At 31.7% G+C, this 24773-nt stretch overlaps 1 protein-coding gene across 4 annotated transcripts in view; it reads left to right on the forward strand.

The window, feature by feature from the left end:
• The first annotated feature begins 1865 nt into the window (after nt 1-1865).
• The window catches only part of LOC134688026 (coiled-coil and C2 domain-containing protein 1-like), a 39124-nt gene continuing 16216 nt past the window's right edge, over nt 1866-24773 (forward strand). The window contains exons 1-27 of one of the 4 annotated variants that reach the window (XM_063548512.1): nt 1866-2047; nt 2972-3101; nt 3396-3499; nt 3887-4072; nt 4566-4668; nt 7143-7283; nt 7832-7947; nt 8387-8468; nt 9413-9520; nt 9887-10035; nt 10309-10381; nt 10798-10962; nt 11231-11251; nt 13149-13291; nt 13759-13815; nt 15438-15566; nt 15843-15901; nt 16826-16942; nt 17568-17641; nt 18177-18232; nt 18596-18647; nt 19115-19214; nt 19517-19607; nt 20385-20525; nt 21706-21723; nt 22597-22625; nt 24472-24732. In XM_063548512.1, the coding sequence (XP_063404582.1) occupies nt 1979-2047; nt 2972-3101; nt 3396-3499; nt 3887-4072; nt 4566-4668; nt 7143-7283; nt 7832-7947; nt 8387-8468; nt 9413-9520; nt 9887-10035; nt 10309-10381; nt 10798-10962; nt 11231-11251; nt 13149-13291; nt 13759-13815; nt 15438-15566; nt 15843-15901; nt 16826-16942; nt 17568-17641; nt 18177-18232; nt 18596-18647; nt 19115-19214; nt 19517-19607; nt 20385-20525; nt 21706-21723; nt 22597-22625; nt 24472-24505 (2547 nt within the window). In that variant the 5' untranslated portion in view covers nt 1866-1978 and the 3' untranslated portion in view covers nt 24506-24732. Of the gene's footprint in view, nt 2048-2971; nt 3102-3395; nt 3500-3886; nt 4073-4565; nt 4669-7142; nt 7284-7831; nt 7948-8386; nt 8469-9412; nt 9521-9886; nt 10036-10308; nt 10382-10797; nt 10963-11230; nt 11252-13148; nt 13292-13758; nt 13816-15437; nt 15567-15842; nt 15902-16825; nt 16943-17567; nt 17642-18176; nt 18233-18595; nt 18648-19114; nt 19215-19516; nt 19608-20384; nt 20526-21705; nt 21724-22596; nt 22626-24471; nt 24733-24773 lie in introns of those variants that run through there. The other 3 variants (XM_063548495.1, XM_063548501.1, XM_063548508.1) reach the window with 3 other exon arrangements.

The following is a 24773-nucleotide window of genomic DNA, read 5'->3' on the forward strand; positions in this document are numbered from 1 at the left end:
TTATAGAGAAGGCGATAAGTGCTTTCTGTTATGTTTACTTTTAGTAAGAAATTTTTTAAAAGTGAATAGAAACAAATAAAATAACAATTTTCTTCTCAATTACGAGTGTTTTATTGTAAAAAACAACCATTTGCACAAGTTTTTAATTTATCTATTGCATAGTTAAGCAGAACAGTTAGATATCAAGTCGACGACATGGTTATCTATGATATCAAGTTGGATGAAGAAAATACTTCCCTTTTTTAAAATTAATACGGACGGAGAACATATCAATCTATAAGTTTACTTATTTCCGTGTCTGTTCTTCCATTACGTGACTCAAGAAAAAAATCAAAAAATTGGTAACAATTGTGTCAAAAAGAGAAAATCGAGCGAACCTTCTTATGTTAGGGTGTGTTTGGGATGAATAATTTGTCTAAAAAACGCACAAAGGAAGAACATTTGATACATCATCTCGCTTTAGATTCTATCATTTTTATATAGCAAAGCTACAGGTTGACTTTATAACATAAAAAAATCACATTCCTAAAAGTTGAAATATAAGGGTCAAATGAAATACCTATGTAATGAATCACTAAATCAGAGTAGGTGTGTTGGAATAGTTATTTTGCTTTTCTAAAAGTACTTGACGACAGTCTTTTCAGTTGGATGATGAAAATGCATATCTTTCGAGAAAAAACAAATACATTTTTTTGGCTTCCATTTCTACGATTGCGCTTTTTATTTGTCATCCTGTGATGTTTTAAAATTTAGTGTCCTTAACTTCAAACATAACCGTCCAATAAAATTTAAGTATGATGTATACAAGCTGAAGCTCCGCCTATCTTAATTGCCATGCTTGAGCAAACATTGATACAAGCAAAGCAAGCAAGTCAAACAAAGATTTGTCTTGCTAGCATTAATGTATTAGCTGTAAAACAGCACTTTCTCTTTCTAGTGTACATAATAAATTTTCAAAATTGTTGTCAGCATATACAGGAGGGTATGGATGGGGGGGGGGGGGGTCTGTTATTCTGTAAACATTTAATTTTCACCCCATTTTTCTCTAATCTTTAAAAAAAATAACCCCTTTTTTCTCTAATCTTCCAAAAATTAACCCTTTTATTCTCTAATCTTCTATTTTTTGGCTCATTATTCTCTAATCTTCATTTTTTAAGGGCATTATTCTTAAATCATTTAACCCCATCCAAACCCTCATACAGTGGCAGATCCAGAACTTTTCATAAAGGGGGGAAAGGGGGGGGGGCTGACTGACCTAAGGGGGGCCTGCTCCAGTCATGCTTCAATGATTCCCTATATAATCAACCAAATTTTTCCAAAGAAAGGGGGTCCCCCCTGGATCTGCCTATGGCATATGATAGAGTATTATCATCAGCATAATTATACAGGGTACCATGTTCTATAAAATAGAATATGTCATTTATAGAATTAATTAAATAATAGGGTCCCAGGATTGAGCCTTGGGGTATCCCTTTCTGGATCATGAAATCTCCAACACTTGTCATTCTGAAAAAAAAACATAGCCCCCCCCCCCCCCCCAGAAAATCTAATTGTTGCTGCCTAAGGTAAAACAAAAATGAATGGAAAAATAAAAGATACATAAATTGTAAATAGGGGGTCTAAATAGGGTCCCCTCCCTACGGAAATGTGATAGTATTTTCTTATTTTTTTATGTCTATTCTTCTTTACCATTCCTTATTCTGTGTATTCCTTTCTCACCCTCAGTCATTCATGATAAAAAAAAATGGATTTTCATTTAAATAACAATTTAATCCGGAAATATTGTCACTGTTATTCCGATATAAACCTTGGTATTACAATTTATCAAAAAGAAGCTTAAATTTTGTTTGACTTTTTGTCATCTCTAAAACGTTCAATTAACCCATTATCATCCAAAGAAAACAAACAGGAACTGTCGTGTGAAAATGAGTCAAAACAAGGGAATATTCTAATGTTTTGAGAATAATTGACTGTCAAAATGTTCGGCAGTAAAAAGAAACAAGCACCAGATCCCCCGAAACGAAAGGGGGCTTCTCTTGCAAATCAGGTAACTGTCCACAGAGGCTCCTCTTATGACAGCTGACACCTGTCTATAAAAAATACACAAAATATGTATCTTTACAGGGGGTCTCATTGGAGGGTTCTGATCCCAGATAACCTGCTTACTGTTTTATCAGATTCCTGTATCCCGCTTACACTATTTAGGAGAGCAATTCTCAATTTTTGTAATTTCCCGTGTCCAGCTAGACTTGATTTCTCCTTTTCATGCACGGCAAAATAATTGGACTTTCATGCAGCACGCTTATAAAATATCGGCAATCCCGCATCATGCTTAGACCCCAATGAGACCCACTTTACATACACTTTAAATTAAGGTAAATAGACTTTTAGTCATAGTGCTTTGATATGAGGTAGGAGTTATCGGGTAAAGATGATGAAGTTTGTGTCCAGATTTTCCCCTTTTACACTGTAATTCACTAATTGAGAAACAACACCTTTGACAGTTAATGCATGTCACTTTCACCAGTAAAATTTGTTGTTATTTATAGAGTTTAGTATGGCGTTCATTATCACTGAACTAGAATATATTTGTTTAGGTGCCAGCTGAAGGAAGCCTCTGGGTGTGGAATTTCTCGTTGCATTGAAGACTTGTTGGTGACCTTCTGCTGTTGTCTGCTCTATGGTCAGGTTGCTATCTAATTGGCACATTCCCCATTTCCATTCTCAATTTTATTCTGTTAGAAGAATCATATAGGGATGAAATCATTTGAGTGTCTTCTTACCTGTCATACCTGTCAAAGTAAGACAATGAAAATGCAGGTCATCCGGCATTGAATTTTGAAGAATAAAATCTCAAGTCATTACGCCAGGTGTCACCTCACCAGGTGAAGTAAGCGACAAAGTCACCCTATTTGTTGCTCTAGGTCTCCCACTTCTTTTCTCATTAAAATACTAGAATGGCATTTTACAGATGGGTATAGGAGACATAGAAAACATGATGTATGGAGATGTTGATAATGATGAAGACTTGGAGGCAGAGTTATTGGCCCTGCAAGGAGAAGACAATCCTGTCAGGAGAAAACCAAAACCGCAGCAAAAAGGTGTGATTATTATTTTAGAAATAAATTTACAATAACATTCAAATTTTAGTAGAAAATTCTACTCATCTAATGGCTGTGCTTTATTATGTTTATTATAGAAGCACATTTAAACAAATTACAGTTGAATACTTTAAAAGTAGTTTTTAATGTCAGATAAGATTTTTCCAAATGAACAGAAATTTCCTTCAGAAAGTAGAGGTTTGATGCATTAAGTTTCCTCCAATAAAAAGACTGTCTGTGTACCTAATTCAGATTGGCAGTAATTATAAAGTATTTATTTTTGCTTTGTTTTAGCTTTAACAATGGCTGATTTAGACAAGTACTCCAAGATAGCAGAAATAAATGAAGATGATGATGATGATGAAGATGTATCAGATACAGAAGATCCAGATTTACTGGTATGAACTCAGAATATCTAGATTTTTTATGATTGTAAAGTTTTGCCTTTGTAATTTGGTATGGATATGTCAACATCATTGTTCATCTAGAATGGACACAAATAACTAAGATAAATTAGTAGATCTTTAAAAATATTTTAGATTTTCTCCCTTGCACACTCCTATAATACATGTACCAAAAATTTGAAACCGTTATACAGCCTTGTCAGCAAGGAAGTGAGGTTCAGACACACATTTATTGCCACATGCATTATTCCCCAATTAAACACATTCTCATTTAAAACAAAATTTAGAATCATTTGGTAGTTGAATGAAGGTTTACTGCTTAAAGAATATAAAACTGATTATTGGGAAATCATTTAGATATTACTTACCTTTATATAACAGGCTGAATTAGAAAATTTATCAACAGAAGAAGATACTGGACCTGGTACTACCAGTCCATCAGCAGGAGGCAAAGAAGATCAAGTTATTCTATTGGTGGAAAGATTGTCAATGTATGAGGCAGGTGTAGAAAGTGCTAAGTCTACAGGAGATACCTCTAAACAAAAAAGATACGATAGAGGTCTTAAGGTACATTTTTGATTGATTACTGATAGCACTTCTTTTTTCTCTTAATTTTAATATGAAGTATAATGACAGAATACAGGCCTTTAAACATCCTTCTGATTTTAATCAAAGCTTAACATTATCAAAATATGATTTGTAAAAGGATGATTATTAAAATATTATAATTTGATGCAACACAGTTAATAGAGATAAATGATAGGTGATAGTGTGGGCAATAAAATATAACAGTTTTTTTTGTTGTTTTTTTAGTTTCTTCTATAATGTAAAATAAAATGTCAAATTGTATATTTTTTAAGAAGACATATTATTTTTATAAGAGGGTTCATCTAATCTCAATTTTGCAAAAGAATAAAAAAAATGGAATATATATTCGATGTGGCATATAGTTATATTCTTCATGTTTGTGTTATTTTTTTCATGCAAGTTTCTTTTATTTTATAAGTATTCAAAATTAAAAAAAAAAGTTTTAAATTATGATTCTCTAATTTTTTTACAGACAATACAGGATTTATTGAAAAAAGCTCAACAAGGAAAAAGTATTGATGAAAGTGATATACCACCTGCTATTACTGTTAGTGCACAATCTAAACAAAGACCAGGTATGGTTAAAATAAAGATGAAGAGGTGTGGTATGATCGCCAATGAGTCAACTATCCAGAGGATATGGATTAGACTTACATTATTGTTATGATAAGTATCTTCAGACCATATAAAAGTTAAATTTGATGAAACTATAGAAAAAGATTAGTATAAGAAAAAAACTATGTTCTGTTTCTGGTTCAGAACAAAAAATAAGAAGAGTAAGTTATTGAGATTTAATAACTATATTCCAAATTTGCAATGATTTTTAATGAAGCTTTTCATTGAGTGATTTTTTTTTAAAGAGATAATGTGCAACTTAGAAAACATTTAGTCTAGTGGGTATTGTGTGAGGACAAACATTTAGTCTAGTGGGTATTGTGTGAGGACAAACATTTAGTCTAGTGGGTATTTTGTGAGGACAAACATTTAGTCTAGTGGGTATTGTGTGAGGACACACATTTAGTCTAGTGGGTATTGTGTGAGGACAAACATTTAGTCTAGTGGGTACTGTGTGAGGACAAACATTTAGTCTAGTGGGTATTGTGTGAGGACAAACATTTAGTCTAGTGGGTATTGTGTGAGGACAAACATTTAGTCCAGTGGGTATTGTGTGAGGACACACATTTAGTCTAGTGGGTACTGTGTGAGGACAAATATTTAGTCTAGTGGGTATTGTGTGAGGACACACATTTAGTCTAATGGGTATTGTGTGAGGACAAACATTTAGTCTAGTGGGTATTGTGTGAGGACAAACATTTAGTCTAGTGGGTATTGTGTGAGGACAAACATTTAGTCTAGTGGGTATTGTGTGAGGACACACATTTAGTCTAGTGGGTATTGTGTGAGGACAAACATTTAGTCTAGTGTGTACTGTGTGAGGACAAACATTTAGTCTAGTGGGTATTGTGTGAGGACAAACATTTAGTCTAGTGGGTATTATGTGAGGACAAACATTTAGTCTAGTGGGTATTGTGTGAGGACAAAAATTTAGTCTAGTGGGTATTGTGTGAGGACACACATTTAGTCTAGTGGGTATTGTGTGAGGACAAACATTTAGTCTAGTGGGTACTGTGTGAGGACACACATTTAGTCTAGTGGGTATTGTGTGAGGACAAACATTTAGTCTAGTGGGTATTGTGTGAGGACACACATTTAGTCTAGTGGGTATTATGTGAGGACAAACATTTTGTCTAGTGGGTATTGTGTGAGGACACACATTTAGTCTAGTGGGTATTATGTGAGGACAAACATTTAGTCTAGTGGGTATTGTGTGTGGACAAACATTTAGTCTAGTGGGTATTGTGTGAGGACACACATTTAGTCTAGTGGGTATTGTGTGAGGACACACATTTAGTCTAGTGGGTATTGTGTGAGGACAAACATTTAGTCTAGTGGGTACTGTGTGAGGACAAACATTTAGTCTAGTGGATATTGTGTGAGGACAAACATTTAGTCTAGTGGGTACTGTGTGAGGACAAACATTTAGTCTAGTGGGTATTGTGTGAGGACAAACATTTAGTCTAGTGGGTATTGTGTGAGGACACACATTTAGTCTAGTGGGTATTGTGTGAGGACAAACATTTAGTCTAGTGGGTATTGTGTGAGGACAAACATTTAGTCTAGTGGGTATTGTGTGAGGACAAACATTTAGTCTAGTGGGTATTGTGTGAGGACAAACATTTAGTCTAGTGGGTATTGTGTGAGGACAAGCATTTAGTCTAGTGGGTATTGTGTGAGGACACACATCTAGTCTAGTGGGTATTGTGTGAGGACACACATTTAGTCTAGTGGGTATTGTGTGAGGACAAACATTTAGTCTAGTGGGTATTGTGTGAGGACAAACATTTAGTCTAGTGGGTATTGTGTGAGGACAAACATTGAGTCTAGTGGGTATTGTGTGAGGACAAACATTTAGTCTAGTGGGTATTGTGTGAGGACACACATCTAGTCTAGTGGGTATTGTGTGAGGACAAACATTTAGTCTAGTGGGTATTGTGTGAGGACAAACATTTAGTCTAGTGGGTATTGTGTGAGTACAAACATTTAGTCTAGTGGGTATTGTGTGAGGACAAACATTTAGTCTAGTGGGTATTGTGTGAGGACACACATCTAGTCTAGTGGGTATTGTGTGAGGACAAACATTTAGTCTAGTGGGTATTGTGTGAGGACAAACATTTAGTCTAGTGGGTATTGTGTGAGGACAAACATTTAGTCTAGTGGGTATTGTGTGAGGACAAACATTTAGTCTAGTGGGTATTGCGTGAGGACAAACATTTAGTCTAGTGGGTATTGTGTGTGGACAAACATTTAGTCTAGTGGGTATTGTGTGAGGACACACATTTAGTCTAGTGGGTATTATGTGAGGACAAACATTTAGTCTAGTGGGTATTGTGTGAGGACAAACATTTAGTCTAGTGGGTATTGTGTGAGGACAAACATCTTAGATAAGCACTGTAAAGTTTCAAGTATAATTTTTCTGGTTCACTTACAGGAGGAGTAATGCAGCCTGAATCCTCACCAACATTTAAACCTACAACAGATTCAAGAAATAAACAGCCTAGCCCATCACCACCCAAACAACCAGCCCTAGAATTGGACAATAAACCAATTAGTCCAGAAACTTCATCACATGGTAATATTGGATTAAGAATCTTTTCTTTGTTTATTGAATAGCCAAAATTGACATTTTTTTGTCCACCTTAAGAAGACTCTAGGTTGGTAAAAGTCATCATATGATATCAATAGTTTTAGTTTTGCAATAGATTGAAAAGTAAGATTTTAGATAACTGAGACAAAAACCTACATTGCAGATATAAGGAACAAAAATATCTAGTTAAAATTTACTATTGTTAAACCTTCATGACACTTTACAAACCTTCGAGCTAACTTTGTTCTTTGCCCTAACATACTTTTGTTCCCTCAGCAAAATTTTCTTATTCATTTTCTGTATTTTACTGATAAATGGACTTCGTTTTTTACAGGCAACTTTACATTATAACAATAACTATAGCAGAGCAGGCAACACATAGGGTTCCACAGAACCCTTTACCAATTTTCATATTTTTTTCACAACGTTTATGCCCCTTTTGTCAATTGTTTGTATGAATACCCTAATAAAGATTTCATGACCTTAGATTTCTAACAAGTTTAGAGTTAACAGAGTCTACATGTATATTTTAGACCTTGAGACAGAAAAGATGTTAGAGACCAGAAGAGATCAGTATAAAACAGCAGCTTTGCAGGCAAAGCATACTGGGGATATTAACACAGCTAAAAGTTATGTACAGATAGCAAAGGTAATCATGTTTTAATAGATTAATCTGTGTTTAATGTACAAAACTAAATTTTACATGCATTTTGAATTGTAAGTATGTAAATTGCATATGAGAATGCAGTACTTTTAAGCTATAATGACATACTGCATCTTACTATTTAACATACCAGTTTTCAAACAGATTGTTCTACCTGGACACATAAACATGAATTAGAACAGTCTGTCTTTACTCTTTATCGTATATTTATGGTAATGTCATATGTTTTGCAGAACAGCACCATTCATCAATTTCAAATTTTATTTTAAATATGTTGGAGTTTGACTCAAAATTACCTTGATTACCTTATTTTTGAAAATAATTTGTTGACTGAAAAACTTGAAAACCCTATGATGATATGGTGAAGGCTTTAATAAAAGCACAGTTGATTGTTTGATTATTTTTTTTGTGTTTATATTCACAGCAATTTGATAATGTATTGACTGCCTTAAAATCAGGACAAGCCATAGATTTATCAAAGATGCCACCTCCTCCATCTTCTCCTGGTAAGTAACTTAGAATCAGGATTTATCTAAGAACTCCTACATTTTCTGGTAGGTAACCTAAAAATCAGTACAGGCCCTAGACTTATCTGAGATTGGCATCTTGGATTGATCTAGGGCCTATCCTCTATCTTCTCCTGGTCAGTAACTTATATACAGGACAGGCTATAGCATTGTAAGGTGCCGCTTCCTCTGTTCTCTTGTAAGCATATTGTCTTATATAGGTTAAAGGTAGTTTATAGGTCTGGACTTTATTAAATCTGTGAAGTGCAAAAACTTTTATGACTGAAGGGGCTTTGATATCTTTAAAGAGCATTTAAGGATGTTCACCTCTGAAGAGCCAAAAATTTCTAGAATTTTTTTCTTTTTCTTAACCTGATTTTTAAGTTTATATGAGGCCGAGAAAAAAAAGATCTGTGTTTCCTGTAACCCGACCGACCTTTTTTTTTAGCCCCGACTCTAACTTTTTTATTGGATAAAAAAAAATTATCAACCGACCCTGTTTTTGACACAGGCTTCTGATAGATGACATAATATTTTTTGCTTCCTCTTGCTTAGAAAGCCAGTAAAACATTTTATTAATGTCAAAAGGTATTCCAAATAGGTTAAAATCCAAGAAATTTGCACAGCAGGTGCTTCAAAAACATTGCAAATGGCACACTTCCGGTATTTGAAACTAATTACGGATCCGGACTTGGAAAAAACATGATAATTTTCCGGATTTCATTTACGATGTCAAAAAAAAATAAAAAAATTCCGACCTACCGACCCTATTTTTAAAAATGATGTTACCGGAAACACATATCTTTTTTTTAAGGCCTGATTTAAAAAAAATAATTGGTGAAAAATTATATGGTGGTGCACTTCTATTTTTAGCTACGGCCCTTATGACTTTCCATTAATGTATATGTGCAAATGTATAGTAATTTAAGGTTATTTGTCTGTAGGAAGCACAAGTAAAGCAGTGCCACCTGTACAGACAGCATCAAGAACAGAACAATCAACAAATCAGGGAGCTGGTGAGGAAGATAATACACCTGCTCCATCTGCTGAAGGTATACATAAAATTGATTAGGCAAAATTTCAAATGGAATCTTTATCACTTGGTAGTCAATTCATTGAAAATGTGTGGTAGTGAGGATATGACAGTTTGATAAGGGAAAACACTTGATTTTGTACTGATGTGCAAGTAAAATTTCTGCCAGATACATTTCTAACAATGTCCTCAAAAACACAAAAAAATGAAAAGATGAAATACACAACTGCACCATTTCAGTTTTTGAAATAAAACATCTTTAAAAAGATTACAAATGAAATATATGAACAAATTTCTATCAGATATTGTAACTTTTTTGTTCTTCTACTTTTCAACTTTTAAACATTCATTTCTTTAATGAGATGATAATTATAATTATTTATAGAATCAAGAAAAGTATTTAAAGCACCAGATCCACCTAAAACAGTAATGGAGGCATTAGAACAAAGACTTGAGAAATATAAATCAGCTGAGGCAGAAGCCAAGGCTGCTGGAGAGGGATCTAAAGCCAGGAGACATGGTAGAATTGTTAAGGTAACTGTTATGCTATGCCTCTTTTTTATAACTTATTCTAACTCATGGGCAAACCACATCTTTGAACAAATAATTTGAGTGCAATAAATGTATTTTGTCACATATGGGATTTTTTTAGATAATGAACTGCATGTTTAAATGAGAAACTGAGAGCAAAAATTGTCCTAAATAAGTTTTATTCATCATAATTTTTAACACAAAGACATGAACATATCAGTAAGAGATAGCTTTTATGAAAGGGTGAAAATATAACTATAAAATATTTCTTTGCAGCAATACCAAGATTCTATAAAAGCAAGTAAATCAGGAAAGCCTTTAAATTTAGAAGAATTACCATGCCCACCAGGTTTGTAAGAATTATTTGATTCCTTAGTGGCAATCTATTTTGTAATTGGAAGGTTATTCTTTTCAAATTTCAATGATGGCCATTTTGCTTCTTTTTCAATTTCAGTTTATTTTTTATGTTTTTTTTTAGCTATCATTTAAAATCCTTTGTAAACTTTTTTGAAAGTCTTATTTTTCATATGAAAAGGTCCAATTTAAACCCGACTCTATTGTACAGATCATTTTGGAAATTACTAAGAACACCTTAAACTTTTTATCCTTAAAAATACATTTAGTTTAAATTTAATGACCAGCATAGCATTTTAAATCAGGATTAAACATTTTGATTACTTTGGGGTGTTTTTGTAAATATTTTGTTATTTTTAGGATTAAAACCATGTGTTCATCTTTTATCTTTTTTATTATTTTTCCTTTTAGGTTATGCCCCCTTTCCTACAGAGTCATCACCAGCAAAATCAGCCCCAGCAGCAAGTCCTTCACCACAGAGGACTGTTCCACAACCTGCAGCCACTACTCCTCAAAGACAACAGGAAACCACACCCCAAAAGAGTCCAAGTAGTACATCACAGAAAGCTAAACCATGTATGTTATATTGTAGTCACTAAAAAAAAAGTTAACTATAAATCTCAATTCCAATTACACAAGTTTTTTCATTATGTTTGAAAATAGAATCAAGACTAACATTTTTTTGAAAATCTTGTTGATTAGTACCAACAAATATTAATCAATACAAGTTACACTAGAATTATTTTGAAAGAAGATAACCTTGAAGAAAGACTAATACTGCCCCTCTAACTTTTATATTACTTGTGTTATTGTCATGTCAAGTATATTTACTATGCAATTACAGTGACCACGGAGCAGGATGAAGGTATGATAATTTTAATAAAAATGACTCAGAAACTACTTTGTTTAAGAGATCTCAATTATCACTAAGATTGATACAATTTCTTGCATCTTCTCTTTTTAAGGTCAGTAAAATGTGGTATCATTGACTATTTTCATGTACCACAGACTTTTTAAATAGCTTGAACGTCCTATGCATTACACTTACAAATTATATTAAAAAAAAAATGAATGCCAGTTAACTGAGCTTTACTTCCTTACAAGCATGCATTAAATTGATGATTGTGTAATTTGTTACCCCCAATCTTTTGACACTGAGCCTACAGCAATAGCTTCTGCACTGCTGTATCCAGTTATCCTTTGTAATATTTTAAAAAATCTTTGAGGAAAATCTTGCAAGTTCTGTAATGGCCAACAAATTGAAAATAAAGTTAATTGCAAAACATCTTTTTTTGCTAGCAATATTTATGCCACTTTTCTGTCAGAAGAAAAATGCAACTTTAAATTGTCAGAAATATGTTGGACTTTGATCTTTCCTTATTATAATACATCAACAAAGTTTTTTAAAAAAGTGCAGAAATGAATTGGTGAGAAATCATAAAAAAAGAGGCTAAAATGTTACTGTTATAATAAGTTGGTTTAGAGTATTGGAATGATGTTTTGTTTAATTTGATGCTTTAGAATTACATTTCCCTATTGCAGTTAGTTTTTGTATTAAGGAGACTGTTTACCTGTTCAAAACAATTCAGGGAAGTAGCAGTAAATAATATTCCATATATGGCCTTAAATCGTTGCTGTACAATTATATTATTAACCTGTTTGACAGTCTCATTGGTAAATGCTAGGAGCAAGGATTTGTCTAACTATACAAATCCTTGCTTGAAGTAAAGGGATGAATGAATTGGCATGTTATTTGTTTTATATACTTTACAAATGTTCCAAGATGGAAAATCTTGTTACATAGAATTCAGTAAAAATCACTTACAAAAAAGTTAAAGGTTAAAAAATAAAAATTGCTGAAATATAAAAAGGATAAGTCACAAAGTAAATTATCATTTTACATGTTTTACAGTTTCAAATGTTTTATGCATGTAATATTTACCAGAGCACTTATACATTGAAAATTGAAATTTAATTTGTGTTTTGATATGAAATTAGTTCAAGAAAAAAATGCTTTAAAAAGACTTTATAAAAATTTAAGATAATGATTTGTGTGTCTGTTTGATAAAAAATTCTCTGACCCTTTTTAACTTGTTGTAGACATTTGCATCGGTAACTGCAGTTCATACAAGTATCTATTATAATAACTAAATGAATTTTATATTTTATATTATTTTCTCACACATTGATTGTACATTGTACACTAAAATAATAAAAGCAAATAAACGACATTAAAGACAACACCACCCATCAATTACCGCATGGTGATTAATTTATTGTGGTCGACATGTTTCGTCAACAAGCATGGACGCTTGTTGGCGAAACATGTCGACCACAATGAATTAATCACCATGCGGTAATTGATGGGTGTTGTTGTCTTTAATGTCGTTTATTTGCTATTATAGTGAAAGACAACTGTGAATACCGTGTGGTATCCACCCGCTATTTTCCAACCGCACGATAACCACTTCAGTTGTTGGTTCACCTTGTCCAAATTAAAATAATAAAAGTTTACATTATAACCGACAATACCCAGCAATTGAGTTCACTTATGAAACATACATAATACAGTTGAAATAAAATTTTAGTGTAACAGCAAACTGAATATATGTTAACTTTGTATAATAGTTTAATGTTTACTTTATCATGCAATAGATTGTTATTGTGTTTTTTATTGTACGCTTGAAATAAAGTTTCATGATTTATACTGATTTTTAAAAATTGAATTGATCATGTTTACAAGTATTTTCTTTAACTTTTAGCCTTTAAAAGAAGTCCTTCCTCAAGAGCCGAGCAAACATCACATTTCCTGTCAGAGAGAATGAATGAATACAGGACAGCTGCATTGCAGGCCAAGAAAAATAATGATATAGAGCTGGCAAAGAAATATATCAGAATAGCTAAGGTATTTTAAATGTAATCATTTTTGTCTCTCCTTCTATACTTGACTCGAGTAACTTGAGTGGCAGTTTTATTACTCAAAAAGTACTGCAAACAAAATTTAGTGCAAAATGACAAAGATAAAACCCTGACATTTTCTAAATCCTTGGTGAGAATAAAGCTTAAAAACTTACCTCTACAAGGTTTGTACAACAGATTTTCCTACTTGAATTAAAAGAAAATTATTGTTTAGAAAAACACTTATAGATTTCATACTGAAGTAAAGAGAAATATTTTTTGATTGTCACAAGAAGACAAGTCATTTCTTGAAATATGTGGTAGTCGTTTATATATCCAATTGCATGCATTTATGCTTGTAAAATACAACAGTTTAGTTGTAAAAAATACTAGTCTGTAATTTGAAGTAAATGTTGTGTGAAATGTAAATTTACAGGTTTGTAAGGTATTTTACTTTGATTAATAATTTTTCAGGGTTTTGAACCAATGATAATAGCAGCAGAATCTGGACTCCCTGTGGACATGTCTCAGGTAATTATGTTTTGATTGAGTTTAGTTTATATGGTATTATTATACTGCCGCTTAAAAAATTGGGGGTATACGGTTTTACCTCTGTCTGTCCGTTAGTTTGTCTGTCCATCCCATGACTAATTTTCGTCAAATCTTTCTCAGGAAATATATCATAATGCTTTCTGAAATTTGATATCAATGTTTTTTAGTCAGCCTTACTATGTGGGGCATTTTCAGATTCATCACTTGACAACTTCCTGGGAAAGGGGAGTATCATGATTGAGCAGTAGCTCACAGTTTCACTTGTTTGTTATGGCTAGAGTACACTGACATCTATTCAGAATGTATGTGATTTAAGTTTACTGTAAATGAAAAGAAGAACATGATGAAGCAGGGGTTTTGTTTATAAAGACAGATAACAATTGGACAGGAGATGTGAGTGGTAGGGGCAGGTTATACACAAGTTTGCTGCTCTAATTTAAAATAACAAGGATTTCATGTGGTTGCTTAAAATGAAAACAACTTTGATATTTAAACAAAATAAAGTAATAAAATCATTAGTCTCATGTGTAGTTTTCAAAATACGAGACATTTAGAAAATGGCGGGAATGATCTATTGAACAGATTTATGAAGACAAAAGTGGGGTGTCGTGTAAATTTTTTTTTAATACATTTGGATGGATAAAACCTGAGAAAATCGAAAATATGACAAGAATTCAAAAACATGACCAGCAGACATCCTTAAGGACAATTATATTCAAAGGTGGATCCTACCACCCCACCCCATTTTTGTAGAAATTTTTTTTGTTGATTAATATAAAATCACTGAAGCATGACTGTAGTGGCCCCCTCTTATGACAGGCAGTCAGTGGTGGTCAAGTCCATATCTCAGATACTATAAGCAATAGGTCTAGTATATTCGGTGTATGGAAGCACTGTAAGGTCTACATGTCCAACTGGCAGGTGTCATCTGACCTTGACCTCATTTTCATGGTTCAGTAGTTATAGTTAAGTTTTTGTGTTTTGGTCTGTTTTTCTTATACTGTATGCAATAGGTCTTCTATATTTTGTGTATGGAATGGTTGTAAGGTGTACAGGTCTACCTGGCAGGTGTCATATGACCTTGACCTCATTTTCATTGTTCAGTGGTCAAATTTAAGTTTTTGAGTTTTGGCCTTTTTTTCTAATACTTTATGCAATAGGTCAACTATGTTTGGTGTATGGAAATATTTCATGATCTACATGTCAGTCGTGCAGGTTTTATTTGACCTTGACCTCATTTTTTACGGTTCATTGCTCAGTGTTAAGCTTTTGTGTTTTGGTCTGTTTTTCTTAAACTATATGCAATAAGTCAATTTTATTTGTTGTATGGAAGAATTGTTAGCTGTACATGCCTGCCTGGCATGGTTCATCTGACCTTGACCTCATTTTCATGGTTCAAAAGTCAATGTTTAGTTTTCTTGGTTTATGTTAAGTTTATGTGACAGTTGTAATAAAGCTTAATTATTAGGACTATCAACATAATATTAATGATTAGTAAAGAAGGCGAGACATTTCAGTGTGTGCACTCTTGTTTATCCATGTAATGACATTTGTACTTTTGTATTTGTTATTTTACAAGAAATGATTGACTATTTTATTAGATTCCTCCTTCAATGGTTGAAGATCATGAGACATCAACTGTATCTGTCAGCAGGGAGGACTGTGAACTAAGTGGGGATAGAACGGAAGTCTTTAAGAAACTTGAACAGGACCTCATACAACAAATTAGGGTATTTATACATTATAAAAATACTTTATATGATGGTTATATTTTAAATACTGATTTTTAAAATATTTTTAAGGGAGCTCTTTAAAATAGAAATTTAATGGAAAATAATAGCATTAAGACACTAACTAGCACACCTTCTTTTCTTGTCAAATTTTTGTGAAAGAGATTTGAAGAACCAAAAAATGTATTTAAGTTATTGCCCTTTGACAGATTAATTATGTAAGCAACATTGTTACATTAGAACCTAAAATTGTAATACTTTATTTTTTAATTTCAGACCTGTGCTACAAATCAGCAGAATTTCACAAAAATTGGAGATGTTGTTTCATCTGCTAAGTATGTTTAGCTTTTTTAATGTTTTGTTTTATACATTTAATACATATACCTTTTTCATAATTTTTCGGAATGTTCAATATACAGTTATTTAGCAAAAAAATTGCATTTTTAGCTCACCTGGCCCAAAGGGCCAAGTGAGCTTTTTCACCACTTGGCGTCCGTCGTCGTCATCGTTAACTTTTTACATATTGAACTCCTTCTAGAGAACCACTGAATGGAATGAAACCAAACCTGGCATGAATGTTCCTTATGAGGTGCTGACCAAGTGTATTTACTTTGTAGCCGATCTATCATCCAAGATGGCCGCCAGCGGGGGACTTAGTTTAACATAGGACCCTATGGGAAATGCATACAAATGACTTCTTTTAGAGAACCGCTGAATGGAATGAAATCATACATGGCATAAATGTTCCTTATGAGGTACTGACCAAGTGTTGTTACTTTGTAGACGATCCAACATACAAGATGGCCACCAGCGGGGGACTTAGTTTAACATAAGACCCTATGGGAAATGCATTCAAATTATTTCTTTTAGAGAACCACTGAATGGAGTAAAACAAAACATTGCATGAATGTTCCTTATGAGGTGCTGACCAAGTGTTGTTACTTTGTAGCCAATCCATCATCCAAGATGGTCGCCAGTGGGAAACTTTTGAATGAAATCAAACATAGCCTGAATGTTCCTTTCCTTTTGAGGTTGTGTTGTTACTTTTATCCAAATTTTATATTTTTTTTATATGATTTCAAAAACCCAATTAGAATCAGGTGAGCGATACAGGCTCTTGAGAGCCTCTATTTTAATTACTTGTATATTTTGTATTTACTTATCATTCAAATTCAGAGTAGGTTTTCATTTATACTTTTTATATTACTTCAGTATTAATTTAGTTCAAATTTCTATAGATATTATTTCTAAATCTACAGATTTGAGAAGATGGAAAAAGGTTGTAGAAAAGATTTAGAATCATTAAAGAATGCTTTCAGACACAATGATCCTGTACCAAAGTTTCATTATGAAAATAGAACTTTCTCATTAGTCAAGTAAGTGTATGTTAAAATGTTATAGTAATTATTTCAAAATATGAAATATTATAAACAATATGGTACTTGATTTTAAGAATTTGATTAATTTGAACAATATTTCAGTGTTGTGTGATTAACAATATTGCTGTCACTTAGAAAGAAGTAGATATATCTTTAATTAAACAAATATGAATAACAGGTGAAAATTTGGTTGATTATATAGGGAATCACTGGAGCAGGCCCCCTCTTAAGCAGTCAGGGGGCCCCCTCTTATGAACAATTCTGGATCTGCCCCTAGTTATGTTGATACTGTAACGAAAAATAAGGACCATTGTGTTGTCTTTGCCTTATAATCAGTTACAGAGTATTTTACTGACCTAATTTTTGGCATAGTATGAATTTAAAAATCATTTTTCAGAATGAATGACCCATTGTTTTTCTGTGAAAATATCTAAAAACTTAACTTCTATGTAATGATTTTGATCATACTGAATATAATATGATAGAAATCTCATTGTTGGATTAAACTGGCATAGTAGCAACAAACCCGTTTAGATTGAACTTAGCATTAGAGGAAATCTTTAGATACATCAAAAGGCTGCCAACTAGCAATTGTAATGATTTTTGTATAATTTGTTTCCAGATGCAATACAGATTTAGGAGAAAATGATTTAGAATTGACAATCGTTAGAGGTTTACAGTATAATGCACCTTCAGGTAAAAATACAATTTATATTCTTGTGACTGAGTGTGTATCGCTCAGTCTCTTTTTAAAAACTTGCACCATTTTTTGGCAATGTCTACTCGAGTTATATTTATTCCAAAATGACCCTGTTTGTTTTCATTTATATTTTGGATGATTATACACCAAGAAAAAAGGTGATAAGTGAGTGTAATAAGATGTTGTGGAGTAATAGTTAAAATAAATGAAACAACAATCAAACAACACAAATCCAACAAAAATAGACACTTAAAAGCTGGGACAAATATATTAGTCTTAGAAAAAAGACACCTCAATGTTTTTAACAATTTCCTAAGTAGAAAGTATAATTGAGAATGGAAATCAGGAATGTGTCAAAGAGAAAACAACCTGAGCAACGAGCAGAAAGCAACATAAGGCCACCAATAGGTCTTTAACACAGCAAGAAAATTTGGCACCAGGAGACAGACTTCAGCTGACCCCTAAACAAAAGTCTTCTGAATGAAAAGTTTAGATAATCTATGAGTAATTCTTTATCTATTATATTTTCAGGGTATTCAGAGAAAGATTTAGACACTTATGTTAAATTTGAATTTCCTTATCCACAAGTGAGTAATCAATAGAAATAAAGATGTTTAGTTTATGTTAACTAAATATCCAGTTAAACACTTATTTTGGTTGCTTTTTTTTTTTGGCAGAAATGAAACTGAATAAATAAAATGATCTTTTCAGGAACTTTGATTAAAGCATTCAGGGTAGGAAAATATAATGGTAAACATGATAAATTGCAAAAATATTTCAAACCTGTATACCTAAGGGAAAATATGCCCTTGTTTGTAATGCAATATTCACTTGTAAAAATATGTCCCTAATATCATACAAATATTTATTTTAGAAAAGTGAGTACTACAGATTTTTAGTATGTATATGTACTCAAACTTTTTTATATTATCAAAAATTATGAATTGTAGGAGGATCCTCAAGTTGGAACATCAGAAACGGTGAAAAGTACAACCAATCCAGGTACGTTATGCATTATTACCATCATTTTAATAGTGTTTGTTTTCTGGCAAAAAGTTTGACAACATTATGTATTTCAAAATCTTAATAAATATTTAGTGTAATATACTGAATATTGGTTTTTTTCGTGTGTGTTTATTATACACTCTGTTCACAGCATCTAAAGAATTCCTTTAAGAGTTATCTTAATATGCTGTATTTATGATATAAGCCATGATGACTGCTAACATTTTGATATAAGCCATGATGACTGCTAACATGTTGATATAAGCCATGATGACTGCTAACATGTTGATATAAGCCATGATGACTGCTAACATGTTGATATAAGCCATGATGACTGCTAACATTGTTATAAACACTCATTTCAAACAATGATATTATGTTTAATGACAAAATAGATGTTAAATTATTGATAAAGATGTATATTCTGATTAAGAATGCCATATGAACGCTCTTATCTGTTTCAGAACATAATCAGCCATTTAAATTGGAAATAGCTAGAAAGTCTAGAGCATTTGCTCGTATTGTTGAAAGAAAAACTGTCAAATTAGAGGTGTTTTATAAAAGGTATATTAAAATTACAGCTATTTGTATTACTGCTATACTTATTGGTTTACTGATTTTTCTTAAAACTTTTGTTTTGAAAATAAAGTAGAAAATGTTTAATACCTTTGTTTTTTCTTAACTGGTAGCTTCTGAATGGATGGACATGATAGTGATGATACACTTGGAGAATTTGTGATCATTTTGAAATACCTCTGGAAAAACATCAACCTGCTGGATTTTTTTTAATGATAACTGTAGGAAACTTCCTTATCTTGAATGAAAATAGCGTAAAACTTGAAATTGATTTACATTTTTAATTTCAGAGGATTTTTAAAAAGTGATAAGTTACTTGGTACAGTAAATGTAAAGTTACACGGATTGGACTCGGAATGTACATTACATGATAGTCATGATGTAAGTCAACTCATATAGAATGTAATTTTATAAAGCTTCGCAGACAAGGTAGTATTTGTTCTACCCATAAAGATTTTAGACTTAAAATACCAATATTATTTCGAGTGCACTCTTTATTTCTCCAATTACTAAGATAGTAAATTGTTTATATTATGCTGACTGAACAGTAATATACTATAAGGATTATCGTTTCATTCTTTTGGCTAACTGTACAGAGGATCTGAAAAGAAGTAATAGTTTTTTATTCAGATTTTGTATTGAAGAGTAATTGTAAATACGGTATTTAGCTGTTATAGAGATTTTCAGATGCTCTTTGCTTTTATTTTATTTTTCGTTAAAAGTTGTAAATTAAATTCCTAAATGTTGAATTAAGCAATTTTGTCTTATATTCTATAAACAATGTTTGCTTCAGTTCACAATTAGAAAATCTGATTTTAGCCAAACCTACAATTAATCCCATTGTTGAAAGTATTCAAACAAAAGCATGAATTTCTATTCATTGACCTAATTTTTTTTGTAAGATATATTGAATATTTATCAAAATGATAAGGGCTGTAAAGTTTTAAGTACATTGTACATTATGCTTTTGACGTCTGTGAGTTATTGCATTAATATTTTGGTATATTCCATAACCAATTCTGAAACAAAGTTAAATGGAATACATTTATTTAAATTTCTTTTGAATCTTTTATAAGCCATGTAAATGTTTCATGTTAAGAAATTGAACCTATTTCACTTTATGACATATATGATCTACAGCTATATTTCGTTTGTTAGTTGACAGAGGGTAGAAAACAAGTTGGTGGTAAATTAGAAGTAAAGCTTAGGATACGAGACCCCTTTAAAGGGAAACAAGTGGAGGTAACAAAGGAAAAATGGTTAGTGATAGACCAGTTTATCAGGGCATTAGGACCAAAGGTTAGTAATAATTAAAGTGTTATTAGTATAGATATGTTTGACTTTAGTCATATTGATTCCAGAAAAGGAAAAGGTCCGGTTAGGGCCGATTTTGGTCTCAAATTTCAGGTTCATCTAACAAATGATTTTGGACACTTTTTAAACACTTCAGTGTGTACTTCAGTTGATTCAATTAGTTTATGTGAATGATTTTTTACTGATTTCGTCATTATAAACACTCCTATGCAAGCTTAAATATGAAAAATCTATCAAATATGCAAAAAATTGTCACTTTTCAGATGGTTTTTGTCAAAAATGAAAGTGGCCGCCTCCTTGTTCAACCTTTATATATGTTATGTATTATCATCAAATACAACTCACATTTCAATATTAAGAATGAACACGAATGCAACCACTTTCATTTAAGAGAAACTGTCTAAAATTTAACGAAAATGCAAAACATTTTAAGATTTCAGTAATTTAGCATGACTTAATGATGTAAGTACCCGATATATGCACATTATATTGTCAAAAACAGCCCATATATGTGTAGCAGAAGCATTCTACTTTCCAATAAATAGCTAAAAGATTACATTTTCACAATTTTGTAAAACTGCTATATTTTTGGTCCAAAAAGGGTTCTTACTGAACCTACTCCTTTCAGATTTTATTCATTTGTAAACATGTGGATAAAAGCAAAATTATTTAAGGCATTATTTTTCCTGAAAGACGAATAAATATTACGGTAATAAATCCTACACATTTCTTGTTATGAAGAGAAATGAATAAGGTATATACAGTGTCATATATGTTTCAGCACTTGTCATTTGCCCAACAGATATCCAAATTTTCAAAAAAAACTCAAATATTAATACAATGACATAGGGTGGCCATGCAAGTAGGCAGATGGTTCCACAAATGCACCTTTAAATAAAGTTTTAAAAGCACTTTTTAAAAGGTAAAAATGTCTCGAAATAGATGTACATGTATTAGTATTAATTGAAACAAAGTAATACTGCATTTTTGAAGTATATAGTTTTAACTTATCTGAAATGCAATAATGAGCAAAGATACAAATTCAAATTTAGCAAAATATAGGTGTCCCATATTTCTGTCTATGCAAGCTGTTTTGTATCCTATATATCATGCTTATGATAAGACTGCAAAAAGATATTCAAATTACTGTATTTTATATTTTCAGGAAACCAAAAAAGGAATGGTATGTTTACAGAAAACACAATAAGTTTTAATAGCAAAATAGAAAATAGGCTTTTAAAAAGAGAATCAAGATCTGAAGGGGTCAATCAAAAACCATAAAACGAAGAAACTTAGCCATAGAAAAAATATGATTGATTAATAGATTGTTATGTGTTTATGTCATGCATTAAAAGACAAACACGAACAGACAATAAATATAGAAATAAAACGATAAAGCATCACAAAACTTATGAAAAACTAAGGTTGATCTCACATATAAATTTTGCTATTGTATTAGTAAAGAAGGTGAGGAACATTAAAAAGGAAACCTACAAAGTAACATATGGCCTACAAGTGTCCACACCATATTACTAACTAAGACTACCAGTAGTGAGGTTCTTGACTGATTGCACATCAAATATTTGTCTGAGTACTCAAAATTTAATTGTATGAACACGTAATAAATGATTTTGTTTACAGTACTCACTGGAAGGATGCATTTATAAATTTATGCATTTATGAATATGAATTTCTGAATTATATCCGAGAGGGAGTTCTGGTTTCTGTTCATAGATAATTGAGAAGAAATTTAAAAAAAACAAAATTTATTCAATATTGCAATATTTTTTTTAATTTATATTGATGGTTGATTCTATTGAAAAATGCATCATACCTGTCCATGAAATAATTTTTGGAATAGGCTTAATTTTTCAGATGACAATTGTAATACAGGTAGTGTTATGCTGACAATATATTCCAATCTGTTATTCATGTATTATCATAATTATGGTCAATTAGATACTCTCCCAATATTGATTAACCAAGGGCAAAATCATATTTGAGAAGGGAAATAACATTCTGATATGTTTTAATAAATATGAAAATTATCTTTCAGGCACCTGCAAAGCCAGCAGTTTCTAAAAGGTAAGTCTTAGAAAAAAGTGTAGTAGTTCCATTAACCTAAAATACTATACTAACCATAGTTTTATTAGTTTTTATAGAAATTATGTCATAAGATATTAATTCTAATACTAATATATATATAATAAATAGGCATTGTAAATTTTAGACGGTAAAACAAGGCTTTAAACCATAGAAAGGTTCAAACACATTGTTTCTGTCCTTAAATTTTTTTTTAATTAAATTTCAAAATATTAAATTACCTAGTATTAAACCTGAACTCAAAAAAGTGTTTGATGATTTTAAAAATAAATCATTAGTCCTAATTGTAATGCCCCACATACGATAGTAGAGGGGCATTGATTATGTTTACTGGTCTGTGGGTCCGTGGGGCATCCGTGTACTATGGACACATTCTTGTTCTATTCTCCTATTCTCCCATAATATAGATGAACAGTTTTGAGGTAATCACAAGTGCATGTTGTTCCAATAAATCTCCAAAATTGTCCATCCTGGTTACTAACTACACCCTACGTCTGCTCTTTTGCAAGTTTGCAAATTATTAAAATCTAATTTTAAGTCTTTTTTGTAAAATTTTGAAAAAGTAGGCTTTTTCTACTGGAAAAAAAATGAGAGTAGTGATGGTATTGAAATATTTCTTGGGAATAAAAAAAAAATTGATAGTAAACTAATGAAATGATATAGTTTTAGTAAGCTCTAGATTTTGATATATTATTTCACTCAATATTAAACAGTCTTGTATCTTTCTGCCTTCCATGAAAAAAGTACAATCCATCATCATTTCTGTTGTATGTGTTTTTGTTTTATTGTACAAATATTGTTCCAAATGTCAGGGCTTGTGACGTATTATACAACTTTTTATGTAGTTCATAATCATGGCATTTTTGTACTAAACAAAAAAACAAAAAAACATTTAATTTAAAAAAATGGCCTAACAACAGTTTTAATTTAATGAATATAAAAAAAATGTGATATAATTGCCAATTAGACATCTCTCCGCAAGAGACCAAATGACACAGAAATTAAAATTTATAGGTCACCCTATGGCCTTCAACAATAATCAAAGAAGTTTTTATTAACCTGTGCAAAGTCCTGATGTGAGATACGGAGATCCTAGATTCTGTTGTCTGCATCATCATGTTGTCTGCTTCATTAACCTTCATGGAATTTTACCAATCTTCAGCAGAGGCTTCTTCTTGTTCTTTATGTTTTGGAAATAGCATCTGCAGCTGAATTTTTAAAGTGTCTTTCTAAAATTCTATATTTTAAGAAGAAAATAGTTAGATTTTTTCATGGATTTAGATAGGCTGGAGTTAAATTATTTTTTAAGCCACTAACCTTGTCAAACCTTCATAAATCTAATACAACTTGGGCAGAAGCTTTTTCACCACTGATTTTATTACTGATAGATGGACTAATGGATTTTTTACAGATAACATTTACATATGCAATCTGGTTGAAGTATTTTAGACATCAATAACTTTATTAAACTATCAAATAATTATGCCAAACTCTACAGGAGATGTGCATGATAGAGAAATAAGATTTTTCTAAGTCTTTATTTACAAATAATTGAACATAAGTTTGTAAGTTACAGTATATAGTAAAAGATTTTATAACATCGATTATTTTTTAAAACTTTCATGGTATTTAAGAAACATCTACCATATTTCCTTTTACTAGCCAAGAAAAGCCCTTATAACAGTTTTTGTATGAAAGTCCAAGCAAGTGGAATCAAACTATTGGGATTGGCTTTGTAGACAGTTTTAACTGATTTATAACTCAATTTCTGAACATATCTTCACAGATTTGGTAGATTTGAAATGTTTATTTTTTTTTCTCTTGACAGTTCTCAAGTGTCTGGGGTTTGTGCCATATTGTGAAGATGTGTTCTGAAGATGGATGTAAATTCTAGTCATAATCAGTACTACTTAACAGTGCCTTTCATGTACAATCAAGGAAAGAATGAACATGTCTTGTTTTTTGAATGAATAAGTTCTATATTTTTTGTTTGATAAAAGACTGCTTTTGCTTTATATAAGACTGTCTACTGTACACACTAAGACTGTGTATTGTACACACATATGATGAAATATTCCCGTCATTTTCTCTCTACATTCAATGACATCTTGATCACGGTGGGTATGGTTG

This window comes from Mytilus trossulus, chromosome 1 (genome assembly GCF_036588685.1).
Source record: "Mytilus trossulus isolate FHL-02 chromosome 1, PNRI_Mtr1.1.1.hap1, whole genome shotgun sequence".
Taxonomy (NCBI): Eukaryota; Metazoa; Mollusca; class Bivalvia; order Mytilida; family Mytilidae; genus Mytilus; species Mytilus trossulus.